Source organism: Anticarsia gemmatalis, chromosome 26, assembly GCF_050436995.1.
Source record: "Anticarsia gemmatalis isolate Benzon Research Colony breed Stoneville strain chromosome 26, ilAntGemm2 primary, whole genome shotgun sequence".
Taxonomy (NCBI): Eukaryota; Metazoa; Arthropoda; class Insecta; order Lepidoptera; family Erebidae; genus Anticarsia; species Anticarsia gemmatalis.
The window spans coordinates 4,013,619-4,027,874 of record NC_134770.1 but is presented as its reverse complement, the minus strand read 5'-3'; the positions used below and the strand labels follow the sequence as shown (position 1 = coordinate 4,027,874).

General features: G+C 32.8%; 2 protein-coding genes across 3 annotated transcripts in view; one reads left to right on the top strand and one right to left on the bottom strand.

Moving 5' to 3' along the window:
- The window catches only part of LOC142984236 (uncharacterized), a 121,210-nt gene that overhangs the window by 99,967 nt on the left and 6,987 nt on the right, over nt 1-14,256 (top strand). Inside the window, exon 1 of one of the 2 annotated variants that reach the window (XM_076131701.1) lies at nt 3,424-3,570. The exons of the other annotated variant lie outside the window; for it this stretch is intronic. Coding sequence (XP_075987816.1) covers nt 3,462-3,570 — 109 coding nt within the window. The 5' untranslated portion in view covers nt 3,424-3,461. Of the gene's footprint in view, nt 1-3,423; nt 3,571-14,256 lie in introns of those variants that run through there. 2 annotated transcript variants of the gene reach the window in all.
- LOC142984235 (irregular chiasm C-roughest protein-like) overlaps nt 12,046-14,256 on the bottom strand; it is a 114,746-nt gene continuing 112,535 nt past the window's right edge. Inside the window, exon 22 of the mRNA XM_076131699.1 lies at nt 12,046-14,000. Within this exon, the coding sequence (XP_075987814.1) occupies nt 13,963-14,000 (38 nt within the window). The 3' untranslated portion in view covers nt 12,046-13,962. The remainder of the gene's footprint in view (nt 14,001-14,256) is intronic.

Below are 14,256 nucleotides of genomic sequence, written 5' to 3'. Positions count from 1 at the left end.
TGTTTTAAATCCTGAATTTTATATTCTTCCTTGAGCCGTGAACTTGTTGGCGACAGTATGAAGCTAAAATTAGTCAAGAAACAAAATATTTGCTTCTAAAATCGTTGTTTATCGAACCGAAAACCACCCTAAAAATTAAACAAAACCCATTAAAATCTTTGGCCGCAGTGAAATAAAATCTCAAACGTCAATTATAACTCTCTTTGTTTCTCCCGATGTCCTCCTCAAGTAATCTGTACTTGTTTACTAAAGTTTTCTCATTTCGTGTTTATCCAACCCTCGGAGAGGCTTAATCAAACGCTTTGAAAGCTTTATGAGTAAAACTTTAGGGTCTTGCTTGAATTAAAAGAATCGTTGACTTGAGAAATATGTTTTTTTTTATTTGGGACATACGGCGTGGGTTTGAGGGTTAAGTTGCTAAAGGTAAATAGAATATATAAAAAAATATAATGACTGATAATTTTCTTACTGGTACAATTTTATTATACTAGGAAGAAAAGTTTTAATATATATTCCCAAATTGAAGCTTAAGAAACCATATTTTCAGGAGATTTGGTACTCACCCAAAAGCTTGATTAGGTTTTAGCAGAATGGGTTTTGATCAAATTAGGCGACAGAATTACAACCTCTATTACATAGTTAAATTTTTTGCTCGAGAAAAGCTTTTCAGGCGAATAAAATCCTTAACGTAAATATTTATTTCGTTTAGATTCACCACAAATAATGTTAAAATCGTAGAATTTACTAACAAAACTTTATTCGCAACTTCAAAATTAACGGCCAACCAAAATGACATTAAATCTAAATTCGAATAGAACATTACATTCCATTACATTTGAATTTAGAATTTCCAAAACACGGACCGTTACGTATCCACCAATCACAGTTTAGAACATCAAACCCGATTCGATTTGTTTTTACGATTGAATTTACGATTGTGCAGTACCTTAATTTACGATTTAAGTTTAGTTTATATCGATTTAAAATCGATTAATGGAGTCGAGTCGCTACTGAATGGTTTTATTGCTTTGATTGAGATGGCCGTGTTTTAGTTTTAGAAGGATATACGGTTATCGGTTGTTGAATCGTGTTTTGCAATCTTTAAAACTTTATTGATTTGTCTTTAAATAGAATAACTGATTTCTGATTATGCAAACATGAAAAGATTTCAGGTACTTGAATAACTTTTCCAATATTATTTGTCGAATCTACGGCTAAAACTTTTCAGTGATGTTATAGTAAGTAATTTCATATTTTATTTTTAAACTTGCGTTCATACTTTTATCATTCAGTAGACAATCAGTAAGGAAAGTAATAATCCACGTCCACCTGACAGATGGGTAACCATCAATGCTAATTTTTTCGGTACTTCCAAGGGCACGAATAAAGTTGTTAAATAAAACGAGTTGTCGGTACTCAACTGAAATATTAAATCTTTTGTTTTACCAGTAGGCAACACACAACCTCGGTAAGGTCATTAACCTTTGATCAAAGCCTCAGATGTGCTAGACTGTAAAATTACCTCCCAAACAGCCAAAACAAATCATTTGTAGGCGTCCAACACAAATACTGTAAAGACAAATACAAAGTATAGTATTAATTCGTGAACTTGAAACCATAAGGACGTACATCCAAAAATTTCATTTTTTGATTTTACTTTTCGTCTCAATTATATACTCTAAATGTATTGCAATACATATCAATAATAAACTTAATTCGATTTTTTTAATTTTCGTTTATAGTCAGAATAGATTTGAGTACTAAGAAGAGTGATAAGTCCTATTCTAGAAGTAGACATAGGCAGTTTTTCAACAAAAATTACGTTACGGCCTGACGCATATACAGGTACCTTATTGATAAACTACTCAGCATCTCCCTTTGAATTTTTATTTAAAACTTTTTGATCTGCATCAGCAAATAGTGTCAAATTTACAAACTATATAGATGAGTATTTTTGAAACAAGAAAAGAAAATTTTAAACAGAGATGATAGTTTTTTGCTATAATCTTAAAAAATTAAAATTTTACAGATACGCCTCTATAGTTTGAAACCTATAATATCAAAACTAGCCCTATTTGCACCGTCTTTCATAAATCCAATTATAACGTAGACACCAGACGTCGTATATTTAGGTCCTAGGTAATATACTAGACCTAAATCTGGGGATACAACCTAGATTAAGTCGTGAGGGTCGAGACACAATAAACGAGTGTTTTGATATTAAGGTTGGTATGTTTTGTGAAATAATGTTACTTATAATGTTTTTTTAAATTAGCTACAATTGATAAAGGTTTATTTTAGTTTTGCAAACTTTTATCAATTGTGTTGGTTTCATATGAAAAAATAATCGAAACTAGTTCAAATTCCTACTGAAACCCCAAACGATTCAAAGTTACCCAGATTGACTACTTGGTTACATTTGTATTTTGGAGTGTCTTTACAATCGACTGTAGTTATGTTCGGTCTTATAATATTTTTTTATCTCTTCTCCACTTTGTTTATTTTTTTATATTTTCCTACGCAGTCTAATTTACAGTTAATGTTGCGAACCTATAGCAGGCCATAGTCTTTTGCTAAGCACGTTATTAGTTAATATTGACAAAATTTTGAATTAGCAATATTGAAACATACATCCATCTCTTAAAACTTCCTTTTCTCTATTATAGTAAGACTTTTTTACTTTGAATCACTTAAAAACATGCAGTGGAAACTCCCCAACATCGAAACAATCTGTATCCAAACAAACGATCGCAATACACGTGTACTGTGTATTAGTTGTTACATGAAACAACGCTGGATAAATAAGTTCACACGAGCCACGTAAAAACGGGATTAGATCAGATGCAACTATGTTTGTTCTTGTTAGTTCGATACATTGTTTGTACGGCTGTAGAAAGTGCAATGTTTTTTAGTAAAAACATGTGACAAATTGAACACAGTTTTTTTGTAGAAGTCCTGAATACTGTGTCCTGGACTTCGTGCGACATAGTTTTTTTTTCTACATAGCCCTTTTTTCATTACTTTAAATCATGACTCTGCTGGGCAAGAGTTTTCTCCCGAACGAGGGAGAGGTTAGTTAGATAGTACCTACCTAGTAACCCTTTCACGATAATAGTATGGGTGTAAAAAAACAAAAAAGGGTTTTTATCGTGCAATGAAGGAGTTTATGGAAAAAAAAATGACGAAATAAAAATTAAATTGTCACAGTTTTCTGAAATAAAAAAAACCGTCGATTTTGTTGCAAGTTTAAGGGTGTTTAAGTTGGGTATCTCCCCATCCCTAATCTGCAACTAAAATTCGCACCTGTATGTATCGTATATGCTCTACAATACACCCGATTCTAAACAATAGCACAACACTTCCTACAGCTAATCGGAAATTATGATTTAATCGTACAGGTGTACGCGTTTATTAGTTTTTTCCTAGAAGAGGCATGATACCTTGCAAGGTCCCATGTTAATATGGGAAGCAGAGTAGACGTAACGGTTCTGTTCAGATTGTATTGGTTTTTACGAGCTTGCACTACTACTATAGGGAAATGGTTTTATCTCGTGACTGATAAACGTGGAAGTAAGTGTGATTTTTTATTACTTTTGCGTTTAAGATCGTGTGAAAGAATTACTCGGATTGAAGAGTATTCTGAGCGGTAGCTAATAAAAATTAGGGACATTTTTGTGTTAAAATTGTTCATTTAAATCTATTGAAAAGATTTCTGTTTGAAAGACCAACAACCGTGGATATACGAGTAATATCATCAGCAACTTTTGCATAATGTGGTAAATGGGATAAAAGTTGTCATATTCATTACTATCAAAACCTACAAAGAGATAACAAATCAAATATTCTTTCTGTATTGCGATTCTCTACAGACGAGAATCAGGTATTGAGAGTTTGACATTTAAAATGTACTGCAAATGTAGTTCCTAGCGCGCCCGCTAGAGGCGCTGATCAGATTTTCATACAACATTTTTCGATAGCTAGCCGGTTGTTCATATTCGATAATGGAAGAAAATCGTGCCACTGATTTCTGATGATATAGTTCCTATTACTTACAATATGATATTATTATGATTATGAAACAAATACAAGCTTGTTGCATACACATACATTTGCTAACAACAGTATGGTTATGAGTAAGTAAGTACCTTGTGTTATGGAAAAAACGTGTCACAAAATACTCATGCGGAAGCTTCGTATCTCCACCAAGAATTATCTCTAAGGAAAAATATGTGAAAGGATATTTCTTTAACCAATCTTCAAGTAAGCCTTGGGCATATCAAAATGGAGGTGCGTTAACTTGTTATATAATAATGTCATATTAAATTATTGGTAAAAAAGAACAATTACCTATAACAATTGTTTATAAGAAATAATCATTACTTGTTCCAACGATGAAAGAAAACATCGTGCAACCTTGCATGAGAGTCTTCAGTCAAATGAGTTCTTAGGACCAGTTCTTGAAGGTCTGCAAATTTCTTAACCCGCGCTTTGCTAGCGTGGTCGACTCAAGGCCTTACCCCTCCCTCATTACAGGAGAAGACTCTTGTCCACCAGTACGACATCAAAGGGTTAAATTAATCTTATTTACCTTTATTAAAAAAGCCCAAACACAAATAAATACCATATAAATAAAAACAAACTTTCATTAAATTCCCTTCAATACTCAAAAACCTTGATAAATGATTCTCAAACAGAAAAATTAATCAACCTGTCGTATCCACAAACATGGAAAGGTAATACCTTAAAATCCCACACGAAGCGTTGTAATGAACCAATTGACCTAGTTTTTGAAAGTGCCACGTTACTGGCATTCACTTTTTTAATTAAACATTGTCTCATTGCAATCAAGACGGTATATCAAATAGTAATACTAGGCGGGAGAGGTAGGGAATTTGAGGGAGTGAGAGCGGATTGAAGTTGCACAAATGTTGCTTGGCTTGTCTGCAATTTAGTATAGAACTGTGAACTTAAATTGTTATTCATTCTATCGATCTAATATTTTCTGAACTCGACTGTTAGCTTTCTTTAAGACACTTTTATCAATGTTATTGAGTCATTGCCTTATTACTGGTGTTATTAGCGATACTTTCCTGTAAAGTATACTTTCTTCGGCACAATTTTTTTTATAATTCAGAGAAGCGGATTGCGTTGCTCCAAAAAAGTCATTAATTTCCGAATTGTGGCTAATTTTCCTTCTTTTTAAAAAATACATCTCCCACACTAAGAATTGCTCTCGTGTCGCGGAACTTTTTAAAAACATCCAAGCAACGGACACAAAGGACAATCAGACCATAAACAACAATTTGTGGATTGCACAAATAATTGTTTTGTTCAGGAATCGAACCAACGACGTCAGCCTCCGTGGCGACCTTAACCACAGCTTAGGCAACGCAAACACGAATTCTTACATTAAGATGCGCAAGATGCACGCGCCGTGGTCGCAGGTAAAAATGCATTTTCAATTAATTCCCATATTCTATTATACATTAGACATGCAATGCAAGAGATTAAAAGTTATGATTCTAAACCACAGCGCCACAAAGGCTGAAACACGTCTATCCTCCCCGCTCTCACTGGCACCTAATCCTTCCATCGTAGTCCATTGTTACGGGTACAATAGTCTGATTAATGCCAAACAGCCGCCGAGATTGGCTTTGTACAATGTCTCTGTTTACGCCGATCATGGCTCGGGAGATTTACGTGTGTCTTCGCCTAAAATATAAGGGCCTTTGTTTTATTAAATGCGCGGGTTTTAGAGGTATTCTGCAGCTTCAATGAAGATTCACGGTACATTCTTAAAGGGATTTTTCTGGATTATTATGTTAAGTCTTTGTATAAAGTTATTAAGTTCTGTATAAATTTCACGCCTTTCTCCTACCATTTATATGCAACTGCCGATGACAAATCTCATATACTTCCCGGTTGGATTAAAAGCTATTATGATTTTAATGTATGTTGACATATTTTCAATAACAGAAAAAGATTGCATAGGACCAAGAATTTTAGAAACGTAGATAATTTGTTTGGTAGTGCTCTATTAAAACCTAATAGCACATAAAAACAGTTCCTTGTATCCTATTTAGGAGCTTGTGTCCGCATTAGGTTGTAAGAATAATAATTTCTAATAGTTCAAGGTATAGATTTTTCCATGTTAACTAGCATAACTCAACTTCAAAAGAGAAGTACAAGAAAAAAACTAAACTCACCTATTCAGGTCATGTTCAGCAGTGGACATTTAGTGAGACGATCCTTAACTACTATATTTATACAGTCAGCACTCGAAACGAGATATTTACTCGAGACCAACAGTCTGAGATACGGAGCAATTAAAGAACGAAAATGGTTTCAGTCGAAAGACACGTTGTTGAAAAGAATTTGTTTAAGTTATGTTTTATTAAAGACAGGTTGTTTTACCTAATACCGATAATCTTTAGCTGAGGAATAATTTGACGTTTCTGATGTACTTTTTTATACTCTTATACATCTTATGATGAAAAAAAATTATTTGATTGTGTAATTCGCCTTATTGGTAGAACTACTGCTAGTCGTTAGATATTGGATTCAATTCTCAAGTCAAATTTCTAAAACAACTAAAGGTTTAGTTACCTGTCCGATATATTTTACCTGAAACTGAAATGGTGGCGGCCAAAACAAGATATAATTCATACAACTTTAGGTAATGCAGGATAGAAGTCATAGAAAAATTGTTGAAAATTTTGTAACGTGTACGTTTAACGACACTATCTAAGTGTATCATGTATCATCACTAACAATTATATGGTATATCATGTACAAGTAAGTAGCCAGCCAACCAACTATACACATTTGCCAAAATATATCTATACTAATATTATAAAGCTGAAGAGTTTGTTTGTTTGAACGCGCTAATCTTAGAAACTACTGGTCCGATTTGAAAAATTATTTCATTGTTAGATTGCCCATTTATCGAGGAAGGTTATAGGCTATATATCATCACGCTACAACCAATAGGAGCAGAGTAGCAATAAAAAATGTTATAAAAACGGGGAAAATTTTGATCTATTCTCTCTTATGTGACGCAAGCGAAGTTGCGCGGGTCAGCTAGTGCTTAAATATACCGTAAAAATACTCCATCTATCCATTTACAGCTATAACATAAAATAAATAAATAAACACAAATACTAAATCCCCACAGTATCCGAACATAGACAGGTGTTTGTACAGCGGTGTACAATCCAGGCATCGCAGTACATTACAATGTTAGCATCAAGTAAATATCTTACGTCCAGTCAAACACTCACTATTCAGTAACGTGCTTTATTTAAGACGTTTGCACACTGTTTAAGATGAAAACGGATCTTATATGAACCGTTTTTGGTACTTCTTAAATTTAAATAACTTTATATGAACACCTAGTTCATATTAATGAAATAGGTCCACGTTCTGGTTTTCAAAAAAACAAGAGCTCCCTCATGGAGTAAGTGTATAATGGTTGCTAAATACGAGGTCTCCAGCTCAATTCCTGGGTATTGCAAAGTCCTTTTGATCTTTTGTATAGTGAGAGATTATTGTGAATAGTAAGCCCGAAGTTTGGTGACTTCCCTAATATTAGCCTCGCCTTCTATTACACGGGACAAACTTTGTAAAGGCAAAGGATGTAGATGTATTTCTTCCAAGTGGAACGATTCCTTGAGGTTAAATAGAGTACAATTGTACCTCTTGTATTAATCGAGGTTTCTTGGTTGATAGTGTATCCGACTGCTGATCATGAGTTCTCGGGTTCCATTCCCAGATCAGACAAAATGTTGTCTGTCTTTTTAAATCCAAACTAGAAAATTTCAACAGTAGCCCGGAGTTTGGACACGTGCACGTTAAATGGTAAAAGATTCGCCCGCTATAATTTGGGGCTAACTTTGAATATAATGAAATGAGTTCATTACATTCGGGCAAAAAAGTCGTGATATTATAATATTATTATATGCATGTACAATCAAATCCATTCATTCGTTTACGCATGCAAAAGACACACACACAAACACACTCAAAAACATCCACGTTTATAATACCACTTATTAAATATTCAAGTGAAAGGAAACAAAATATTCGCATAACATCCAACTAACTAACATAAATATTAACGAGCTTCAGGCTATATATCATTTTTACTTTTTTACCATACAGCCACTACAAAGCACATCCGAATGACAGGAAGTGGTAGCAAACACAGCATTTCCGTATTCGGAATTGTGTTGTTAGCACATCCGGTTCCGTTAGATAGCGTTGTGTACGTGGTACGTGGTACGAAACTAGTGTACCTAATGTATAGTTGGTTTTCCTAATGGAAATGCGGTGTATTGAAATATTATGTTTCATTTTGTATGTAATCAATTTCGTTCAGGCGCTCATAGCCAGTTGCGCTCACCGGTCGGTAAACGATCTGTGGGTTGAGCAAACCTTGGTCATTCGATAGATGGGTGACCGCATAGTGGTATTTGAACTGGGCGTCTCCGTGCTTCGGAGTGCACGTAAAACGTCGGTCCCGGTTGTTGTCACGTCAAACTTTGAACAACTTTGACAACAGGTTGACCACTAACCATACGATAAGAAGAAGAAGAATTTCGTTCATTACATTACTGAAGCACTATTCTCTACTAGACTATCGACTAGCAACTGCCGGCTAGCTATCGAGAATCTCAATAATACTCTAAAGTAGGTACCTACCTATAGTAAAAAATCTCATTTTGCCGATTGAAAATCAGGCCCTTGGACAAAGCATTTTTTTAGCACAACGGCTTGTTTCTTTAACGTAAAGGTAGGCTAGAGGCTCGAAAAATAACCTAGTTGGCTAATGACAAAAATAAAATGTTAAACATACTAACAAAATAATGTAATCAAAACAGTATCAATCTATACAAATATTCATTCATACGTATCACCGCCGTAACTACAAATTATTACTTACCCATGCGCTGGAACGTGAAACAACCTCGCAACTTCGGCGCCGGCGGTTCTCGATCCTGTTACGGCACTGACACTTGCGGCGAATGTATTATCTACCCACTTACAAGTTATTATCACTTAGGTTTTGTTACTTATTAACCAACACTAATCACTTCGAGCGCTTATTTAGGAAAAGTAATGCACAATATTAAAAAAATGATGTGCTAAATGTGATCGAGATCTTGGTAGATACCTTCACAATTAATATTTGCGCGTACCCTTTGCTAATAACAAATCTCCCAGCGAATCTTAGGAATGTATATGACGTGTATTAGGCACCGCAAAAACAATACAAACACTCACTACCTAATAATGATAAACCATCAATAACACCATGACGTCCTTAACGCAGTAAGTAAACACTTACCCTCTTATTCATAAAAATATATGAAGTTATGAAAGGCTTATAAAGTGTTTTGTGTCTTTCACTCCTTAGCAAAATGAAAAAGAGAAAACATATAGTAGCTTTTTAACTAAAATAGGTTTATAGTGTGTTTATGAATAAGAGGGTTAAACCTTATTATTGAAATGTCAATGTCAATTACACGTCATAACAATAACTATTTTTATCTCTCTAAAAACAAAATAATAAATAAGCGTCCTTTTTGCATAAAGTTAACTTGAATTTTAGTTTTTACCTCGTGGAATGCACGGGTAAGTGTGTCAAGGCCACAGTTTCGGGGGGTACTGGCGGGATAGAGTAAAGTACGTCAAACAGTGCAGCACCGTCGCTTGCGCCGCCTGCCCAATAGCCAATAGCGGTGTTGCTAGGAAAGAGAAGCTTTATTGTAGTACAAGCAAGCATTCTTCCTCTTTTTAGTTTCATTGATTAGAATATCATAAATTTTGTTTAAAATAAAATATGTGCCGCAAATATATGGCGGGACGTCTTGGACTGGACTGATGACCGGACGCAGCAAGCGACTGAGGGGACTAAAAATCCAAGGCTTTTGGTCAGAGGTAACACAGAAACTAGATAAAATAAACCTTTTTTTTATAAAATCAATACTTCCCTTAAAGTAATATACAAGATACCTATACTATATGCAGACTTATGTTTCTACAACCAGAAAAAAGTATTCTTACAAATTCGTGGTTCATTTTTCCTGGTATTACTTCTTCCATGTTTAACACTTGCGAGGGATGAAAACTTTCCTTAATTCTGTTCAGCACTTTCCGGGGAGCTTAAAATTACACGCGGACAGAACTTTTGATGCGTTTCCACGAATTGGCGTCGGTGTACGTTAAATGAGTGTGAACGTTATTTTTGTAAGTGACAACACTTGTCTTGTAATTTATTATACAGATGATACTAATGAATATTATTTTGTATAATTGGATATGTTTTAAAATCGGGTGTCATTATAATAGTATCGGAAAACACTTACTTTGTTCTAGATTGTTTAGAGTCCAGTATTGTATGTTGTTTATGTTGCGTATACGTTGTTGACAAAGATATTTCCTTAGAAAAATTACTATAATGAATGAAAATAATTAAATAAGCGATGAGTCCTAGACTCGAAATTAGCATCAGACAAATTTAAACAGTATTCTTCCAAAAAATACTACACCCACTTTCAAACTGTCCAAAAGACATTTCTATCAAATCAATTTTCACCTAAAATATTATCAATATCCCCAATACAGATAACACATCATTTCAAAACAAAGGTACGTTCCCTATAATCCTATTTTCATAACCATTGCCTACTATCACGTAGTCCTTGATTGAAGGTAAACATGAACCTAGATTGCTTCGGGCTAAGTCTACGTACATCGTATAAATTGGGCCAAGTCTTTGAAAACGAAGGAAAAGTACCGCATGTTTTTGTTTACTGTGAAACTGTGTTTTGTTTTCATCTTGCTGTGTTTGGTCTTACTGTCCACTTGCTCAGGTTGATTTGGTTGTTGGAAAATTGGTTTAGGTTAGACGTTTGTTTGAGACTGGCTATTGATCATGTAATCAGTAACCGTAATTTAGAAGTATAGGGTGGTTTTTACACAACATAGTTACTTGTTCTGTTTAAATGGCTTCTAATAAGCCCATCTGCAATTTTGGTTGAAATATGAAAAGGAAGAATTAGATGCAAAATTCCCAATCCGTAATTAAATATTACTTTACAAGCTTATAGGCAAATCAATTTAGTACACTGAGTGACAAAAGAATAAAAAAAAGTACTTAATTAAAATTTAATTTTTACCTTAAATCACATCATTTTGTAAATCACATCATATTAATTGCATTTGTCACCAAAGTCAGCAATATCTAGTTAAAATTATAAAAAAAAATCTACATTCAAGATCAACTGCTTCAATTCCCTCATACCTAATTACGTAAAGTAATTTTCTTTCAACATAAACTATCACCGTCGTGACCTACATTCGTTACTCTTAGACGTCTTCCGTCAAAAGGGAGAGCCTCTTTAGGCAACAAAGTGTACGAGTGCCCTCCTCTGTCCATTGTTTTTTCTGTGATCTCCCTTTTACAGATAGGTGAGGGTATTCGAGATCGCCTTTGATAATATTTTATCAGGTCTTAAGAGAGGTTTATGTTTTATAGCTGTTGTAAGGGGATGGAGAATTAATGAAATGAAAAAGTTTTTCAGGATTGAATTGGCCATGAAAAGTAATGAACCTTTCAACACGTCATAAATAGTTGTATTTTTATAAATATTGTTTGTTCTGCAGCAGCTCAAAGTATATAAATATTCTGGGTAAAAAAAAAAACAATCGAATTGAGAACCTCCTCTTTTTTTAAGTTGGTTAAAAAATACACACCTTTAAACAAGCCAAGAAAAAGAACATAGTAGGTAAATGCATACGTTTACTTACTAATGGGTGAATCGAGTTATAAGTATAACCTTCTACTTTCCTTGATTACTAGTAAGTATTTTTACTTTTTTTTCTAATCCAAGCCTTTAAAATATTTAAAATATAGGTGTATTCCTCAGCAAATTCAATCTTAATTTTATAACAATTAAATACTTATGTACTTTTTGACAGTTACGTCACAGTAATCCCACGCAGTCAATCAACTCAAGGTCTCAGAAAATAAAACGAAAGTGATTAATCAAAAACTTTTTATTAATCTCGTTTTTCATAGTAACCGAGTCCAAAAAGTTTACTTACCACTATGCAGTACTAAAGTAATCATTACAACTAAATTAAAACCACATTTCAGTCAAATAAACTAATAGAAAACCTTTGGACTATCATAATAATATTATTTACTTAAAACAATTCAAATGCCATATTATTACTATGCTACATGCGTATTATTATTTTACTAAAACAATAATTATATTGACTGATTATATTATTTTATAAAAATGAAAATCGAAGACAGAATAGAATAGAAAATGTTAGAAAAAATAATTATAAATGAAAAATAATAGTTACAAGTATTATTTACAAAGTTGCTAAATAAAATTCTAATCTAAAATCAGTCTCAGTCAGAAGCTATTTCTGAAAGTTATTAAAATTACATTAACGTTTAGAAATTTTACAGTTTGAAGTTATTTAATCCTTAAAATTACATTGATATCATAAAATCGATCTTTCGAGGTTCAAAAACATTAATAAAAATTAATATTGACGACTTAATTGACATTATTAAATAATAAAAATTATCATTACATTTTTAAAATTATACATTTATTTTATCATTTCATTTCATTTTAATAATAAAATGATTTTTTAAACACTTCTTATATTATAATAATTAAATTGTTTAAAATATAAAATATGACAGGTTAATTTTAAACTTAGGTTAAACTGGATACCTTAAACTTAGTTTTCTTTGACATGAACACTTAAAGCTTTTAAATTTTAGGCTCGTTTGTCAAAAATTTCGACGTAAGTAATTAAAGCCGTGAAATGTATACTAAAAGATATTTTCTCATTAAACTTTTTCATTATTCTTGCAGCAATATTGACTAAGGAAGTTATTTTTATTTATTAAATCAAGTGTATCCTATTATTTTCTTTATTGCAAGTACTCAACACGTGTGAATGATTTAGTCATCCAAGCATCTTTATTCAATTTTGATATGGCAGATTTATTGATACTTGAAAGAAAAAAACATTCTATTACCACCTAGTATTCGTATTAAGAAAGTTACTTCAAGCCGATGGATGGGATTAAATGATTTGATTTGGATTTTAACAAAAAATATTTTGTCTTGCAACCATTTTGCTTTTTTTATATTTTTATTTATTTTATTACTTTTGCCTATTGAGAATAGCCGTGTTGTCTCTGTAATTGTAAAGTTTATTATAGCAACAGAAATATATTTATTTTTATATTTAAATGGAGTGACGTCATCCATCTTATATTATATTGCGTCATACATTAATTGTTAAGTGATTCCTAGACGTTGATCATACACCGTGACAAACTGATTATATGTGGATAAAATTAAATGATTTGTTTAAAATAAAATGGTTTGTTAAAGAATCACACGATGGAACCTTGCATTGTGCGGATTTAGCATACATTAGTTTCTTGTTAGGTACTTAAAGGTAGGTTTGACGTATGATCTTTTATTCATTTTAAACTGCTGGTTATTGTTATACAATAACAATACTAATGTATCTTACAACAATGTAAAAAAGAAACACAAAAAGGGAATTTGTGAATTTATGCTACAAAAGCCGCCGAAAAAAGAATGCAGTTTAGGACTTCAATTCAACGAATCTAAAATCTCGTTGAAAATGACGAACTGCTTGTTTTATTCCCAAAAACCTTAATTTTCAAGCATAAATTATTAATTAATTGATTCTCGAGAGTTCTTTTTTGGTTTATCTGTCAAAGAATCTCCGGAAAATCTTCTTTAGTCAATATCGATGTATCTAACCAACAAACAGTAATTTTACAAGCGTCTTAGACGCGAAGGGCAGTAATAACTAAGCTTACATATTCAATGTTTAAAAACCGATTATATTTAAAGACATTTCATGTATTTCCTAACTACATGTTATAGTTTATACGTGCGTACCGGCTGTCAGCTGCACGCCATTACCTGAAACAATAACACCATATTTAACGGTCCAAAATAATATATCCTAATTATATTTATGCTACAAAAAGTAGAACATTGATACACTTGGAGGGTCTTGATGCATTGAACTTTGTTATCATAACTCTCACTCACGAAAACACGACTTTGAAAGCCAGAGGTTAACATAAAACGACTAATCTGATTTTCAATTAATTCCTTATTAAAAATTCTAATTGACAGAGTCGAAAAAGTATATCTACTTGAAAAACATTTTAGA